This window comes from Embiotoca jacksoni, unplaced genomic scaffold (assembly GCF_022577435.1).
Source record: "Embiotoca jacksoni isolate LCO1_2020_lvr unplaced genomic scaffold, fEmbJac1.0.p SCAF_34, whole genome shotgun sequence".
Classification (NCBI taxonomy): Eukaryota; Metazoa; Chordata; class Actinopteri; family Embiotocidae; genus Embiotoca; species Embiotoca jacksoni.
This window is the reverse complement of record NW_027185386.1, coordinates 3,852,290-3,871,300: the sequence shown is the minus strand read 5'-3', so window position 1 is coordinate 3,871,300 and position 19,011 is coordinate 3,852,290. Positions and strand designations below refer to the sequence as shown.

The 19,011-nt window shown below is 44.9% G+C and overlaps 1 protein-coding gene across 1 annotated transcript; it reads left to right on the top strand.

Moving 5' to 3' along the window:
- The first annotated feature begins 99 nt into the window (after window positions 1–99).
- rapgefl1 (Rap guanine nucleotide exchange factor (GEF)-like 1) lies at window positions 100–18,814 on the top strand. Its single transcript, XM_069165339.1, has 16 exons — window positions 100–1,163; window positions 1,810–2,081; window positions 6,524–6,602; window positions 7,261–7,483; window positions 8,718–8,815; window positions 9,411–9,523; window positions 9,700–9,867; window positions 9,950–10,047; window positions 10,208–10,330; window positions 10,600–10,778; window positions 10,871–10,961; window positions 11,750–11,800; window positions 11,934–12,021; window positions 12,712–12,776; window positions 12,882–12,936; window positions 13,201–18,814. The coding sequence occupies exons 1-16, from the start codon at window positions 961–963 to the stop codon at window positions 13,323–13,325; spliced, it is 2,031 nt and encodes a 676-aa protein (XP_069021440.1). The 5' UTR covers window positions 100–960; the 3' UTR covers window positions 13,326–18,814.
- The last annotated feature ends 197 nt before the right edge of the window (window positions 18,815–19,011 follow it).

Here is a 19,011-nt window from a genome sequence, read left to right as displayed (position 1 = left end):
ATGAGTCTCGACTGAAGAGGAGGAGGAGCAGAAGGAGGAGGAGCAGGTGTGTTGTTGTTGTTGGTTCTGTTTGTGTGTTTTTATCTATGTACTGGTGCTTATTGGTTGAAATCTCGCGGTGATTCAACTGAACCCTACTTCCGGTCTCCGGTTCCCGCCCTGTCGTCAGGGTTATTTCCATCTCTATCAATTTTACACCACTGGAAGGAAATGTGCCTGCGCGCGCCCGTCCCGTCCGTGCGTCGGGAGCGCGCAACTGCAGCAGATCGTGGCGGGGACGGGAGGGGGGGAGCGTCGGTGTTCACTCACTTCTCATCCCGCTAATTCAGAGAGCAGCGTTGGTGGTGCGGCGGCGGGAACGGGAGGCGACGAACCGGAGCCTCTGCAGTATCTCACCTGAAACCTGAAACCAGAAACCACCGCCGCCGCTCGGATAACCGACGGCACGCGAACGCACCGGGGCCGCGCGACTCTCGGCTCCAGGTGTTGTGAGGAACCGTCGAGCGCCGGAGACTCCCCGGAGGAGCAGCCGACACACGGGAGCCGCAGCACCGGGGGGGGGGAGAGCTTCTGACCGGGCTTCGTCGAGGCTGTCTGGTCCACCCACGGAGCACTGCAGCTCGGTGTCGACGCGGCGGGGGGAGGAGCGGCCGCCTCACGGAGCGGGTTTCTGGAGGGTTTCGCTGTCGCGGTGCGGTGAGACCGGAGAGAGGACAGCCGCCCCCCTCCTCCTCCTCCTCCTTCTCCTCCACAACCCCCTCCACCTCCTCCAATGGGGTAGACCCGCCGGCGGTCACTGCAGCCCGCAGAGCCTCGGAGGTCCGCTCACACCTGCGCACACCTGCCCGCCCCGACCTGCAGGGGCCGGAGGATGTAGTGCCCAGCCGCCCCCCACCACCACCACCACCACCTCGGTATCCCGTCACACACCGCCTCCACCCGCCCCCCCACCGTCCCACCATGCCGGCGGGGATGAAGCCGCTGGAGAAGTTCCTGAAGAAGCAGACCACGGCGCTGACCCGGGCCGGGGGCTTCGTCGGCGGGGTGGCGGACAAGGCCAGCGGGGGGACCGGGGCGTCCCGTCGGAGGGCCAGCCTGTCCCGGGTCGTTCCGTTCTTCCGGGAGACGTCGCCGGAGAGCGGCCAGGCCCGGGAGGTGTTCAGGTGAGGCGCGTGCACCTGAGCAGAGCCCCACAGAGGTCCATGAATTTATCCTCAAATTTAAGGAGTGTAACTGATCTGAGCGACAGACGGCGGATCTTCATAACTTTTAATTATTAATCAAAGAGTTCAGTTTCTCCGTTTGTTCGTGCGTCTGAAATAGATTCTGCCTCCAGGTGGCGCTGACGAGCTCGTGGTCCCGACGGTCGCTCGGCGTTAACGTAACAGTTGCTAGGCAACAGCGACACCGAAGGAGCCTAAAGGCCGCCGAGGCTAACCGTTTACAGAAACGACAGAAACTCGGAGATGACGTTTCACTTCCCGATTTAAACACTTCAATGTGAAAATATTATTTTTTTTTATTTACAAATATCAATACAAGCTTAGACTCTCGGAAGGGGGCGTGGCCTGACGCAATCCGATGGCCCCGCCCACATGCTGCTCAGTAACCGTACTGATGCTTTATTGTAAACTATTTAGTTGTTTGTTGTGACTGTGTTTTTTTCTGACTTCATCAAATTAAACGTGACGTTGATAAAAAAAAATAATTTTGTATTATTCCGTCGCAGCGAAACAGATCAGTTTTTATTCAATAAATAAAAACAGAAAGAATGCTTTGACTCTGATCTGTGACCTTTGAACCCTGCAGCCCCGACAGCGAGGACCCTCCCTCCTGGCCCTCGGCCACGGGGACCGGTACGGTCTTGGTGCCCAGCAGCGCTAACGGCTCCGGTTCCGGAGGAGGAGACGTGCGCAGTCCGTCCCTGTCGAGCGACGAGCAGAGCTCCGAGGCGAGCCTCGTCACGGAGAGCGGCGGCGGCGGAGGAGGAGGGGGGACGCCGCTTCACCCCGACACGCCTGACAACCTGACGCTCGCCGTGCTCGACAGCGTGGCGGGAAAACGTCCCGGAATCAACACAGGTGACGCTCTTATTCTGAAGGTCAGACAGGAAGTGGACGAACAGCAAACGTCAGATCCTGGTTCTGGTGCAGATCCAGATTTACATTCAGGTTCTGGTTCAGATTGTGGTCCTGATTCTGGTTCAGATCGTCTTCCTGGTCCTGGTACTGATTCTTCTTCCGGTCCTGGTTCAGGTTCTGGTCCTGGTTCTGATCCAGGTTCTGGTTCGGAGCAAAGAGAGTTCATGTTGTGTTTCCTGTTGGAGGATTTTCATTTTACACATCATATCACCCAGACTGCAGCCTCAGCTGTGTGTGTGTGTGTGTGTGTGTGTGTGTGTGTGTGTGTGTGTGTGTGTGTGTGGTTATATAATCTCTGCCGTCCTCTTTCAGAAAGCAGCTTATTACTGAAGTCCTGCAGGAATGTTCGCTGCATGCCGTGTGCTGGTGTGTGTGTGTGTGTGTGGGTGTGTGTGTGTGTGTGTTATTGTGTGTGTGTTATTGTCTTCCTGTAGTTTTTACTGGACGACTTCTTGATTATTGAATGTAAACATGTCGTTAATAAACATCAATAATCATAAAAATAATAAATGATCAGCAGGTTACAGTTGTTTTACGCTTGTTATAAATGATTAAAGGTCAGTCGGACAGGGTCCAGTTTCTCCTCTGGAGACCTTGCCTGAGGACCGCTGAGACCATGTTCAGGATGGGGTTCTCGGGTGAGAACCAGAACCTCCCAGTCTGAGTTTCTGGTTCTGCAGGAACACGATGGATCGGTTCTTCAGGTTGGACGGACTTCCTGAGGTGAAGGAGGTTCTGAAACTTGTCCTGTTTAGTTTCTTGTTTCAAAGCTGGTTTCAGACTTTGTTGAGGACCAATTTTTGGGTCTGATTTTAGACCGTATTCTGGCCTGGTTCTGGCCTGGTTTCAGGACTAGATCTGAACTTTATTCAGGACTGGTGTTGGACCTGGTTTCTAGAACCGCTGCATCTTTCATCCACTCTGGTTTACAGGGACAGAATGAGCCCAGAACCCCAGGAGCCCCGGTCCAACCGGAGGTTCTGATCTGGACGTTTTCCTGATCATCACAGTGTGTGTGTGCGTGGGTGCGTTTGATTTCGTGCCGACTGAGTGAAGTAGATCCAGATAATCCTGTTCTGGGGTTCACACACACCCTGATGACTGACTGGTATGTGTGTGCGTGTGCGACATGTTCCCGCCCTCCATTCACGGCATCACACGCTGTGATTGGCCTTCATGGAAACGCTTTTGTTACCTGGGACGGTTTGAGACTTTAAAACGTGACCAAAAACGAGGTGAGACTGAGGACACGTATGACATATTTTAATAACGACACCTGGAATACAAACACAGAAAAAACAGTAAAATGTTACTAAAAATAGGTAAAAAAAAATACACTAAAAACAGTTAAAAAATACACTAAAAACTGTTAAGATGACACTAAAAACAGTTAAAAATACACTAAAAACAGTTAAAAATACACTAAAAACAGTTAAGATGACACTAAAAACAGTTAAAAATACACTAAAAACAGTTAAGATGACACTAAAAACAGTTAAAAATAAACTAAAAACAGTTAAAAAATACACTAAAAACAATTAAAAATACACTAAAAACTGTTAAAAATACAAAAAAAAAATACAATACTGTCTTCCACCCCATAATATTATCACTTGTGCATGTGCGTGTATGTGAACAGCTGCCTGGCCGGTTAAACAGAGAGACGATAAGTTTACTGACAGTTTCATAAGAAGAAGAGACCTGGCAAAACGTCTTACATAACACAACACACACACACACACACACACACACACACACACATTCACTCGTGCACAGCAGGCATGTTGCAGCAGGTGTTCAGGTGAGGCGTGTTCCTCTGAATGAAAACAACATTTCTACTGAATGAGCTCTTCATTTCACACCCAGGTCATGTTAGTTTGTCTGTCTTCGTGAGGACATTGATGGACAGTGAGGACATTCGTTGCTGCTACGGTATCCCAAACATGATCATGTTAGCTGGTCTGTATCGACTCTACAAACTAAAACATGCAGAAGAAGTCGGTCTGTGGGAGGATTTTCTTTTCTCCTCAGAAACAAAGTGAGTCGCTGCCCACTCCTTCAACTCCCTCTGGAGGCTGTTCCCTCTACCTCCCTCTGGAGGCTTTTCCCTCTACCTCCCTCCTTCTCATCCTCCTCTTCTTCGACCTCTCCGAGCTGCAAGCTTCCTGTGTGTGTGTGTGTGTGTGTGTGTGTGCGTGTGTGTGTGCGTGTGTGGTACATAAGAGGCTCTTTAGCACCTGTTCACATAGCAACCAGCTCTCGGCGAGACATGTGGAGGAGAGTGGGAGGCAGAGCGAGAAGAGCAGGAACACAAAGAGGCTCAAATTAGAGGCTTTAGACCGAGGAAACCTCAGAGTTCTCTGCACAGAACCGAACGGAGCCTGGTTCAGTCCACCGGACCAGAACCTGGGACATATGGAACAGGACGTACCGAATAGGAAGTACAGAATAGAACGAACGTACAGAATAGAACGTGCAGAACAGAACGAACGTACAGAATAGAACGAATGTACAGAATAGAACATACAGAATAGAACAAACGTGCAGAATAGAACATACAGAATAGAACAAACGTGCAGAATAGAACATACAGAATAGAACAAACGTGCAGAATAGAACGAACGTACAGAATAGAACGTACAGAATAGAACGTGCAGAATAGAAAGTACAGAATAGAAAGTACAGAATAGAACGTACAAGATAGAACGAACATACAGAATAGAACGAACATACAGAATAGAACAAACGTACAGAATAGAACGTACAGAATAGAACAAACGTACAGAATAGAACAAACGTACAGAATAGAACGAACAGAATAGAACAAACGTACAAAATAGAACGTACAGAATAGAAAGTACAGAATAGAACGTACAAGATAGAACGTACAGAATAGAACGTACATAATAAAACGTACAGAATAGAACGTACAGAATAGAACGTACAGAATAAAACGTACAGAATAGAATGAACATAATGGAACGAACATACAGAATAGAACGTACAGAATAGAACGTACAGAATAAAACGTACAGAATAGAACGTACAGAATAGAACGTACAGAATAAAACGTACAGAATAGAACGAACATAATGGAACGAACATACAGAATAGAACGTACAGAATAAAACGTACAGAATAGAACGAACATACAGAATAGAACGTGCAGAATAAAACGTACAGAATAGAACGAACGTACGGAATAGAACGTGCAGAATTAGAACGTGCAGATAATTTATTAATAAACTTTCAGGAGAAACATTTCAGTACTTTAACTGTCAGTAGTTCATATTCACTCATTCTTTCTGCAGTACTTTAACATGGATCTGAGTATTTGTACTCTGTGGTTGAAGTACTTTTACTACATTACAGGATGTGAGTACTTCCAACCGCCACAATAAAACACAGCAGATCCAATAAAATGCAGAAACTAATCACTGATCAATACTGAGGGAGTGTTATCAGTCATACTACACTCACACAGTCACACACACAGACATACATTGATTCCTGTTTCCTCCTTCTTCCTCTTTTCTCATGTTTCCCTCCTCATCCTCTCTCTGTCGGCAACGTGGCGTCTCTATGGTAACCGCCTGCAGAGAGGCGGACCCGACAGGACACGCCCACTGCAGCATGCATCTCTCTCACTCTCACACATAAGGAGTAGCTGTGTGTGTGTGTGTGTGTGTGTGTGTGTGTGTGTGTGTGTGTGTGTGTGTGTGTGTGTGTGACCACAGGTTCAGAGTCATGCTGTTTCAGCATCTTAAATTACAGTGTTTAACTGCAGCATCTGCTCTTCATCGCTCCTCTGCTGTCTGTTTCAGCTGCTTCATCATCATCATCATCATCATCACAGCAGATGAAGAACAAAAATATTATTTCTCACATCTGCAACAAGGACATGCTGTGTGTGTGTGTGTGTGTGTGTGTGTGTGTGTGTGTGTGTGTGTGTGTGTGTGTGGCGCTTGTTTCTGAGGACCACTGAGTTTTTCACCATCAGTGAGGACGTCATCCCTTCAAAGATCTGTTTGAGGCTGAAGGTTTATAGTTCAGGTTAAAGTTAGATTAATGTTTAGGTTTAGATTAGGTTCATGTTTAGGTTCATGTTTATCTTTAGATTAGGTTCATGTTTATCTTTAGATTAGGTTCAGTCTGAGAGCTGATGGTGCATTCAGGTCCAGTCTGTTTAGAGCTGAAGGTGCGTTCAGGTCCAGTCTGTTTAGAGTTGATGGTGCGTTCAGGTCCAGTCTGTTTAGAGCTGAAGGTGCGTTCAGGTCCAGTCTGTTTAGAGCTGATGGTGCGTTCAGGTCCAGTTTGTTTAGACCTGATGGTGCGTTCAGGTCCAGTCCGTACGTCTAATCTCTGTGTCTGTGTGTCTGCAGAAACACTGCTGGATGACTTCATGCTGACTCATCCCATCTTCCTGGCGGCCGACAGGCTCCAGCAGGTCCTGCTGCAGCAGTATCCTCCACCTCTACACGGTTACACGTATGTTCACGTGTCGCGCTGCTCTGAGGTCAGTGTCACGCTGTGAGCTGCAGGTTTGTTTTAATCTGCGGGGAGTTTATTCTGTCCGTCTGTCTGTTCCTCTGTCTCTGTCCTTTGTGACTCAATTCAGAAGCTGCCTGAGAATCTGTCTGATTTAATGTTTCCCTCAGTGATCGTGAGGGTTGTCTGAACTCCCATGATGCACTGCAGACAGGAGCTGCTGTCACAGTTCTGCTGCTGTCAAAGGGAAGAAATTAGTTGATTATTTTCAGCTCTGATCGTGACACTTCCTGTGTTCCCAGAGCATTATGGGAACTGCAGTTCTAAGTCTGAGAAGATGACTTTCAAAGAGAGGACAGGCAAACAAAAACAGAAAAACCATCGGCCAATCGGAGAAGAAGGAAGAGAAAAAAAACTCTGTGTGTGTGCACGCAGTGATATGTGGGTCATCATGAGCTGCAGCTCTCTGAGGCTCAAACTAATGAATATTTCCTCACGAAGTCATGCCTGTTTGTTTGTTTGTTTGTTTTGTTTGTTTGTTTATCATGACATAGAGCATCTTTAGTAACATGGATGTAAACGTGGTCACAGTTTGCGCAGACGTGTTTCCTCCTTAACTCGACTCCTCCAGATTCTCTGTGGAGGAAGATGCAGGAGGGAGGGTGGGGGAGGTGGGAGGAAGAGGAGGAGGAAGAAGAGGAGGAGGAGGAGGAGGAAGAGGAGAGATGGCGGGTGAATCGGCGCTGGACGCAGCAGAGAGGAAGCAGGCGGTGCTGAACGTTGCGTTCCGATACCTGGACACGTACAGAGAGCTGCTGCAGGAGGAGGGGGAGCGCAGCAACACCTTCCCCAAGGTTACAACATACAACATTACACATAACACACAACATACAACACACAACATACAACATTACACATAACATACAACACAACATACAACACACACAACACAACATACAACATTACACATAACACACAACATACAACACACAACATACAACACAACGTACAACACAACATACAACACACACAACACAACATACAACATTACACATAACACACAACATACAACACAACATACAACATTACACATAACATACAACACATACAACACACACAACACAACATACAACATTACACATAACATACAACACATACAACACAACATACAACACACACAACACAACATACAACATTACACATAACACACAACATACAACACAACATGCAACATTACACATAACATACAACACATACAACACAACATACAACACAACATACAACATTACACATAACACACAACATACAACACAACATACAACATTACACATAACATACAACACATACAACACAACATACAACACACACAACACAACATACAACATTACACATAACATACAACACAACATACAACATTACACATAACACAACACATACAACACAACATACAACATTACACATAACACACAACATACAACACAACATACAACACAACATACAACATTACACATAACATACAACACATACAACACAACATACAACACACACAACACAACATACAACATTACACATAACACACAACATACAACACAACATACAACACAACATAACACACAACATGCAACACAACATACAACATTACACATAACATACAACACAACATACAACACACACAACATTACACATAACATACAACACATACAACACAACATACAACACATACAACACAACATACAACATAACACACAACATACAACACATACAACACACACAACATACAACATTACACACAACACACAACACACACAACATACAACACAACACACACAACATACAACACAACATTACACAACACACAACATAAATGTGTGTTTGTGTACACACAGGAAACACGAAGACATTTAAACGGTACATTAGCATTAGCTGAGGAAGCTAACTCACAGGCTTGCTGTCACGAGCTAACGCAGCGGGGTGTTAGCATTCAGTTATTTATTTATTTTTTACAAATATGACAACTTCAAAAATATTTTCATACTTTTATAAAGATTTAAAATGTTCGTCGTCCGTAACATCAGCGTATGTCTGCAGGAGCTCTACCTGTGCGCCGTCCAGGAGCTCAGTCAGCATCCGGAGCTGGTGGAGGACGTCCTGAAGCTGCAGAGATGGACCGAGATCTTACACTGCCCGTAGGACACACACACACACACACACACACACACACACACACACACACACACACACACACACACACATCCGGGTCTGTTGTCTGGCCTCATATATAACGAGAGCAATACGTCACCTCTTTTATTTTCTGAACGATGATCTGATTCATTTGAACGTCAGAGAGGAAGAAGAAGGAAGTCGTTGCCACGGTGATCCAGTGTATTTATATATTTATCCGTCACATGAAAGAGTCGATCATAAAATAGACAAACATGTATTATATGAAATAATATTTAACATTTATATCCCATGTATTATTTATTATTACACTTTAGTCTTGTATTTATTATACTTTTATACCTCCATGTATTATTTATAGTATGTAAGTAATTAATCATGTATGTCTAATATGTACATCATTTATTTAGTTTGATGTATTTATCAAACTACATTTATCATCATCACATTTATGGTACTTTACATTTGAATTTTTTTTTTTTACCATGAAGTTTGTTCTAAATATTGATTCTGTTTTTATCAACCATGTGTTGATTTATCACACGTGTGTGTGTGTGTGTGTGTGTGTGTGTGTGTGTGTGTGTGTGTGTGTGTGTGTAGGTCTGAGGAGGAGAAGGAGAGCAGGAAGAAGCAGGTTCGTCCTCTGTTCAGACACTTCAGACGAATCGACGCCTGTTTGCAGCCCAGAGAGGCGTTCAGGGGCTCCGACGAGAGTACGACAAACGCACACACACACACACACACACACACACACACACACACACACACACACACACGTGTAGGGTCAGAGATATGAAGGCGGTGACTCCGTCTGACACTGTGTGTGTGTGTGTGTGTGTGTGTGTGTGTGTGTGTGTGTGTGTGTGTGTGTGTGTGTGTGCGTGTCCAGTCTTCTGCAGGGTCTACACCCCCGACCACTCCTACGTCACCATCCGGAGCCGCCTGTCCTGCCGGGTCGGAGAGATTCTGGCTCTTGTCCGGGAGAAGCTCCAGTACAGCGAGGACCAGCCGGTTCTTCCCGGGAACCTCCTGCTGGTCGCCGTGACGTCGGCCGGAGGTCAGCGAGCACAGCAGAGCCTTAGCATGACGCTCACGTGTCCCACGCAGCGTGTTTAACGTGTCCCGTGATGTGTGTTCAGAGAAAGCCGTGTTCCGGCCCAGTGACGAGGCCGTGTTCACCACGCTGGGCGTCAACACGCACCTGTTCACCTGCGAGCCCTCGGAGCTCGACTCCCTGGTGAGCTCCTCTGTGATTGGTTGATGTGTGGCTCCGCCCTCTCCGGGAACATTTCTATAGAAACAACAAACAGAAACTGAATAAAACGGGTTTAAACAAAGTGATGTCTGCTGCAAGTGTGCGCTTCCTGTTCTGATGATGTCACTTCCTGCGCCCCCAGCTTCCTCTTCCTGAGGAGATCCACTGGACGCCGGGCGACAGCAAGCTCCACGACATGTCGGCGGAGGAAGTGGCCAATCAGCTGGTGGCGTTCGACTGGGAGCTCTTCAGCTGCGTGCACGAGGTCGGACACACGACCACGCTCACTGACTCCGCCCACTGACTCCACCCACTGACTCCACCCACACCTTCACTGACCTCTTACACGGTTCACTGCTAACACCTTACAGCATCACAAGCAACCAGCTGTCAGCCACTAATATAAGCCAATAAAATAAAACATTTAACTTTTAAGCTTCCTGAAATAAACTTTAATGTGAAACATCCGAACAGGAAGTGTCTCTGACGGTGGGACGGTGGTCTCTTTCTTCTTCGTTGGTGTCTCTCCTGCAGGTGGAGTTTGTGTGTTACGTGTTTCACGGCGAGCAGTCGCGCTGGCGCCCCCTCAACCTGGAGCTGGTACTGCAGCGCTGCAGCGAGGTGCAGAGCTGGGTCGCCACGGAAACCCTGCAGTGTCAATCGCTGCCCAAGAGGATCCAGCTGCTGCGCAAGTTCATCAAGATCGCAGCGCTGTGAGTCACGACATGTTACACGTCATGTTGCATGTCATGTGACAGGTCATGTTACATGTCACGTGACCCGTCCTCCCCGTCCTGTATTGCAGCTGTAAGCAGCAGCAGGACCTGCTGTCGTTCCTCGCCGTGGTTCTCGGTCTGGATAATCCCGCCATCAGCCGGCTGCGACTCACCTGGGAGGTATAACAACACACACACACACACACACACACACACACACACACACACACACACACACACACGTCTGTCCTGAAGGTGGCGCCATAGGACAATCTGTAACGTAACATTCAAAATGTCTTTCTTTATTTGCACACGTGTGCGGATAAATTTCAAAATAAAAGTGATTTTTCTGTGGGTTTGTTCGGGTTCTCCGAGGAACTGGTTTATGTCGTCCGTCGTTTTGTCTCTCGTCTGTACGTTATTCAGTAAAAAAAAAAAAAAAAGGAGCAGGACATCGTTTCAGCATCTAAAACAGGAACTAAAAGTTTACGACAACAAAGTCAAACAACGATAAAAGCGGCCACCTCGTGCTAGCTGCTGGGTTAGCTTGACTAATGCTAACTAAAACCAGCGCTGACGATGATACCGTAACGTTACTGTTGTCTGATTGGTCCACTTTTATTATTTTTTTAAAATTATAAAATTAAATTATTTAATGTAATTATAAAATTAAATTAAATTATTTTTTTAAATTATTTTTTGATCCGCTCCTGTTTGCCCCGTTAAAACAAACTCAACACTTCCTGTATGTTTCAAATTAAAAGCCCTCTGCTGTTTCAGCAGGATTACATTGTTCATACTGAAATATATGTGACCGATTACTGGATGTAAACCCGTTACCGTGGAAACGGCAACAACTGAACCGTGCGAAGGTAACAGGTGCGCTGAAACAATCGCCTGCATAGTTACTGACAGACGTGATATCGACGTGATCGATTGGTCTGACCGGTTCTATGCGTTGTGTTCAGGGTCTCCCCGGGAAGTTCAGGAAGCAGTTCCAGCAGTTTGAGGGCATCGCGGTGGGTAAAACACCTCATTTCATATTGATTTGAACTGTTTTTAATGATGAAGCTCTGATCCTCTCCTCTTTCTCCTCTCCTCTCCTCTCCTCTCCTCTCCTCTCCTCTCCTCTCCTCTCCTCTCCTCTCCTAGGACCCCTCCAGGAACCATAAGTCTTACAGGGACCTGATCACCAGCCTCAGACCACCACTGATCCCCTTCACACCGCTGCTGCTCAAAGGTCAGACTCGATGCCAACACCGGCTGAATGCCAACCTGTCGAGGTCGAATTTGTTTGAATAGCGAACCGCAGCCTCGTCGTCATGGAGACGCTCCTGACCCCGATCAGACCCTGGTTCATTTCCAGGTCGGTCTCCTGTCGTTTGTCCTCGTAGACTGTCGGCCTCCAGCTGTGGACGCGTTAGCTCCACCTCGCTGAATAGCACCTCCGGCTAATCAGCTGCTACTGTTTTTAACCCTGACACACATACGTACGGCCTCAAGCTCTCTGTCTCCATGGTAACCAAAGAGTGGAGGATGGATGGAAGAGAAATGGATTACAGCTGGTGTGTGTCGAGTCCCTTTTGTTGCCCCGCTGTGGTGGGAACAGACGTGCAGGTTAAAACAGTTAAAACACATTTTAATTAAACGTGTCTGTTGAAACGCCTCCAGGTGGCGCCAGCGAGTCGTTGACTGAACGACGGTGAAACAAGACTTCGTGACTTCAGTTTAATTTGTTATGTTTTTTCTTTATTTGATCAGAATTATTTATTTATTTATTATTATTCTGAGTTCTGTTTGTTGTTATATTGTTTATTATTGATTGTTTACTGTTCAGCTGAAGGTGCCTTTAAACAGTTCAGATGAAGTGTAGTTCTCTTTAGTTCCTCTGTGGTTCTGTTCTGATCCGACGTGTCTCGTGTTCTTCCAGACTTGACGTTCCTTCATGAGAGCTGTAAAACGTTTCACGGTGAACTAGTCAACTTTGAGAAGATGGTGAGTGTCCGGTTGTTTCTGGACCTCTGGAAGGTTCTGGTTCTGTTTAAAGACGTCTGTCCGTGTGTCCTGTGGCGTCCTCTAACCGTCTCCGTTCTCCTGCAGCATAAAGTGGCCGACATGGTCAGAAACATCAGACGGTACCGGAGCAGTCAGCTAGGTAACACACACACACACACACACACACACACACACACACACACTGAAACACAATCAGTCAATAAAAACCACCAAAACAAGCAGTTGTTGATTTTTCCTGCAGGTTTGTGTTTGGTTGGGAAGTTGTTATTATTATTATTATTATTATAATTGTTGTTATTGTTATTATTTTTATGTTGAATTTGTCTCCATCTGGTGGCGACTGTGCAGCTCTTCGTGCTCCAACTGACAACTGATGTTTTTTATTTATTTATTTTCCTGGTAGCCATGGATACGGAGACGTCCCCTTCTCACCTGCAGACGAAGGCGTACGTCCGACAGTTACAGGTGATCGACAACCAGAACCTGCTGTTTGACATGTCCTGTAAACTGGAGCCCAAAGACACATAGATGGAGGAGGAGGAGGAGGGGGAGGAAGAGGAGGAGGAGGAGAAGGAGTCTCCTTGTCTGCACGGAACAACAGAAGAAGAAGAGAAAAATTAACTTTCAGTTTTTCAGCTGACCGAGACGGAGGTCTTCATCGGACCGGACCAGAACCTTTAGAACCCAGAGAGTCTGTTGGTGGGTTGACCCGCAGGTAGCCGGTACCGCCCGGAATCTCTGCCGGAACGTTCCTCACTGTTTAAACGTCGCGTTCAAGGTCAGGATTTTATCTTAATAAAAACAAAAACAAGACGGGTCAGAACCTGATGGACGGAGACTGAGCGCCACCGGGCCAGAGCTTCCCAACACAACCGAGATCGTTTCTACAAACTTTTTTTTTTTTTTTTTTAGAAACCAAGTGACGAAGTGCTTCACAGGAAAATTCTGATCAAACAATTCATCATGAATGAAATTAAATCATCCACGAAACAACAAAAACAACAAACATTTTTTAAGATTTTACTTTTAAAAAAATCAGAAAATACGTAAACATGAAAACATCACTTGTCCGTCGGGATCGCAGGACGAACACTTCGTCCACAGACCTCAACGCTTAACGCTGACGTGACGAATCTGGGAGGAAACGTGGAAATAAACGACTTCGTATTCAGAAAGTTCTCATTTCGTGAACGGAAAATAAAAAAGTTTCACTCCCGACGTTAACGATGAAAACATCCGGCGGTTCTCGGCTGCCTGTTCGGAACCGACGGCGACTCAAACGGAGTGACGTCTGTTTTCTCACTTCCTGCACTTCCTCTTTTCCCCGCCCTCCCGCGGCGACCGACCAATCAGACTCCGGACAATCTTTGACACCTGCCGACGGACACTTCGGACCGAGACGTCTCACGATAATTACGATATGCAATTCTGTTCCGGTTCTGACGGCGGTTCTCCGAAACCTCGGAAACCTTCGTTCACAGCGACGACGTGCCGGCGACGGAATGTTCCAACGTTTAAAAACCGGACTTGCGAATATTTGGTTGCTTTCAACGACGAGCAGCAGCGGTTTGGTTCTGCTGGATCGGGCCGCAGCAGCTGTTTGCAAAGTCCAAAAAAACAACCAGCGAGCTGCTAAACTGGGCTACGCAAAAAAAAATATTGAAAATTTCGTAGCTGGGAGGAAATGAGCCAAAAAAAACAACGTTAAGCATTATGTAACTTGCGGCAAATATTTTAAGAACTTGTAAACCGACATCAGGACGAGTTCGTGACTTCGCTCAGAACCGGACTCGGTTTTGACGTTACGAGCTGCTGCTGCGACTGACCTGTAGTACACCCGCCCGTCCGCCAGAGGGCAGCATGTCGCTGAGGCGTAAAAAAAACCTCAAATGAAAGAAAAACGACGTGTTTAAAGTTCGGCACCAAAACTTCGTAATCAGGTTGAGGAGCAGATTTCTTTCAACGAATCCACATCGTCGTTTAACAACTCCTCCCCCGATGACCTCTATCGCCTGACCTGCAGCCGGCCCCCCGGTGGATCTCAGCGGTACTGCACTTTAAGGCACTTCTTACTTACAGTCGACGTGACGCCGCCCTCTAGTGGCCGGACGGTGAGTTACTCCTTGATTCTCCTGCAGGTGGAGCTACTCCAACTTCCTGCTTTTAAAACTCTTGAGTTTACGCCCGTCTGGATTTGCTGTATTTTTCCATCAAAGGACATTTTTCCATCAGACGTGGACACGCGGGACGTCCCAGTCGGTTCTGTCCTGCTCGGTTTACATCAGGGGTCGAGGGCTGTTCTGCCGACCTCTGACTTCTGACCTCTGACCTGTGGTTCGTACCAGCTGCCATATTTCACACAGGGAGGTATTCTGCACCTGAGCGCACCAGATTCCTCTGACGATGCGTTCAATGACCCTCTGTGACGGAAGGCCGTCGCGGTGCATTCGAGGACGCCGGATGGTAGTGTAGATGCTGGTTTTCTACCGAGCGACGTCTCAGTTTGAGTCTTTTCTGCTTTTTGATGAGACATCGAACGTCTCACCGCTTGCTTTAAGGACCGCCCGTGTTTTCACACTAAAGCAGTTCATTTACGCGATTTAGTTCTCGTCAGTTTATTATTTTTTTTTATCTCCAGACCGAGATGATCTTTACTCTTTATTTCTTATTTAAATATGACAATGTTTTTAGGTAAACTGTTGATTTTAACGAGTAAACACGCTAGCGACACCGGTGTGGTCCTTTAAGGAAGCGGCCTGGTGTGATTACGAGCTGATGGACCTCATCGGCCAATCAGCTGCGTTCACGGTGACGTCATCACACCGGAGACGTGAACGAGGACGCAAGAAACTCTTGACCGCCGTCACATCTGAACGACCAATCGGCTTTCAGGAAGGACCCGACCGCCCCCGTAGAGCCGCCCTCCTATTGGCCGGCTCGGGGCGCCGGCGGGTCCGAGGCAATAACGGGAGCGACAGGAAGGGAAGCCGGTTGGTCGACTTCTCACATCAACGAAGCACTTTTGCCAAACCTCAGGAATCAGAGACACAGAGAGGTTTTGTTTACTCTTTCTTCTTCGGTAGTTCAGTTCCGTTGTGTTGCGATCGGTTGGTTGTGTGTTTGTACAGCTGATCACTCTTCAGTCATATTTACTAGAAATATAGAAACACACAGTCGTTGTTTTGATCACCAGGTCGGAGTCCAAAACTTTACTTTACTTTGTGAGTGACGTGTCCACTGGAAAAAAAATAACAATAAAAAGTTGTTTTGTTTGTCGTCCAATCAGCTGAGAGCCGCACGGGTCCGGACGGGAAAACACAAATCTGTCCCCAACGTGTTAATAAACCACGAAGGTTAATATTCTGCGGGAACCAATTTATTAAATTTGCCCCAAAATCAGGTGGAAATGTTCTCAGTTTAGGATTTTATTTTAGTTTTGCATTTGGAGAAAAAAGTTGACATTTTAAATATATCCTCAAACATGCAAACTGGAGAAAAAAATATTTTCCAATTTTTTTTTGTTCCTAAAGTCTTCAAAACTCAATCGAACTCATAGATCAACGAACCGGATTTAAACCCGGTTGAATAAACACAGATTCAAACCTGTTGTTTAAAATGTATTTTGACCCCTCGGGGCTTCCGTACATCCGCAATTGAGTAACTCAGACAAAATTATTTTTTTTTAATTTTTTTGCAGTGAAGACTTTCACTCCAACATGTTAAAGATTATTTTGATCACTAATGAACTGTGTAATTTTACATCTGAACTGTTGTGTGATGAGTCGAGGTGCACTGAGATGTTTAATATAATAATCTTTATGAATGGACCTCCGTCATATTTTAGTTTTCAGTCTGAAGCTCTTCGGCGCCGCCAGTTTGTAAAAAGTATCTGAAAAGGTGTAAAAGGTTTAAAAAATACGGTCTAAGCTCGGCTCTGGTACCAGAACATCCGGTCAGGGAGGCCGGTCCCGTCCACAAACAACAACTCTCACCTCACCTTTTATTATGAAAGGCTGCTTCATTTACATAATGTTAAACAACCCCTCTTATTTTGGTAATTTATGGACTTCAGGATGAAACCAGCTTTAAAAAAATAAAAAATTCAATAATTTCTGAACTAGTTTCCACTTCATAATTAATTTTACGATATCTTGTGTAAAGGAGCAGTCTGACATTTTTCAAAGTAAAAGTCGAGGAGTTTAATCGGTACATTTTTCTCGATTCAGATTTTGAAGCTAATTTGTGAACGGAAGTTTTCTTGATTCTGGACGGGACAAAACCTGCAGAACGTCTCCGGTTTGACGAAGCTTTGAACCAACATCTAGTCAGGAGTTCAAATTCAAGTGGAAACTAAGTTTTAAACGTTTCAGATTGAGTTTAAGACTTCAGTTTGAATTTCCGGCAACAAAACTCGAGATCGAAACCCTTCAAATGCAAGTTTCTTAACTCCCAACAACAAAGTTAAGCTCACAAAAACAAGAGCTGATGTACAATCATCTTCATTTGTTGTTGATTTCGAACGTCCGACATCGTGGGTTTGAACCTAAAATAAAATACAATGAATTTGAAACATAAATTGGGTTAGATAGAGATACAAGATACAAATCTGAATTTCACAGAAGTAGTTTGATTCGAACTTCAAAATCTGAAAACAAGAGTTTGAACTTCTGGAACTCGACTTAACGTTTTTGGGAGCTTGAAGTTGAAACTTCAACCGGTCGCAGCTTGCGCCTGTTGTTCTGCCGGGATCCCACGATGCCGAGCGGCCGGCGACCTCGAGGGCCGAGGCCGTCCGCCGAGTCGCCTGTATGGAAACACTGAAAAAAAAATAAATGAGTGTACATACTGCAACACTGTAAATACGCAAATACTAACGGAGACTCTATTTTACGTATGAGCGGAGAGAGAGAGGCGCTAACTCAAGGAGAAACTTTTGATTTGGTGTTTTTTATTTGTGAGAGAAACTTTAAAAAGAGATGATAATGAATTTATGACTTTATGAATTGTACAGTTTAAATCTTCAGTTCGATGGTTCTGTTGTTTTCTATCTGAAGTTCGGGTTCGTTTCTGTTTACGTTATTTTTTTGTACAGAAGTGGTTGTTTACATCGATAAAAAGTATTATTTCTGTGAACGTCAGACAGACGTGATTGGAGCAGAGGTCTGGCAGGGGGCGGGGCCTGGAGGGGTTGGTGTCGTATTACACAACCATCCAGACAAACACAAGAGATTTCATGAAGCCGATTGTTACTTACGATAAAAAAAAAAAAAAAAAAAAAAATTCTAACAATTTGAGAAGTCATTTTATGACATACAAAATAAAAATTTCGATTTTTTTTTTTTTTTTTTTTATTATTATTATTATTATTTTTTTTTTTATTTTTAAGATAAAATTATTTGATGATAAGTGTCAGGATGAAGTCAATAATTGTATCAAATTAGAAAAATACCAAAAAAAAAACGACTTCATTTTCCTAAATTAATTTCTCTTTTTTCTTTTATAAAATCATGACTTTTTTTCTTAATAGTACTTTTAAGATAATCAAGTTTTCATTTGATGTGTCACAATGTTAATAATAAATTGGGAGAATCTCATGTTGAAATATTTAATATATCAAAAATAATTGTCTTGCAAAATTAAAAATGTTTTTCTTTGACTTTGAAGTAATGAAGTAATTTTCTTTTCATAATTTTCACATTATTGAGCTCTGCTGTATTGGTGCACTTTATCCTGACTTTGTGTTTAATATCAAATGTTTACGATTCAGCTGTTTTTTTTTCACAATGTTTGGAAATAAGACAAAACATCTGATTATGTTGATTTGAATAAGTGAAGCCAGTTTTAAAGGCGATCTAAAGTCTCAAAGTTTGAGTTGCTGATATTGAGAGTAAAGTTATTGGTTACGTTGCTGTTGTGTTTGTCGTCGGGGAACTTTGTGAAGTCGTCCCGTCTCCTGCGGACTTGTGTGCCCTCTGCTGTCACACTACAGACACTGAAATAAAACCTCTGAACAACAACTTGGCCGCCTCTTTGACTTCCTGTATGTGTGGCACTGCGTTTGCATGTGCCTGCTTTATTTCTATCCGTTTACTGCTATTATTTTTTTTTTTTTTTTTTATCCTTATTTTGAACGAAATGCCATAACATGACTTTTTTCACTATCGCATGTCGTCCGAAATGTGAAAAAAAAAAAAGGTCACAAAATGTGTTGAAT

Coding starts and splice junctions, on each gene's coding strand:
- rapgefl1 (XM_069165339.1), top strand. CDS start 961: ATGCCGGCGGGGATGAAGCCGCTGGAGAAGTTCCTGAAGAAGCAGACC. Junction 8,816..9,410: donor ACCGAGATCTTACACTGCCC/GTAGGACACACA, acceptor GTGTGTGTGTAG/GTCTGAGGAGGAGAAGGAGA. Junction 11,801..11,933: donor AGCAGTTTGAGGGCATCGCG/GTGGGTAAAACA, acceptor CTCCTCTCCTAG/GACCCCTCCAGGAACCATAA.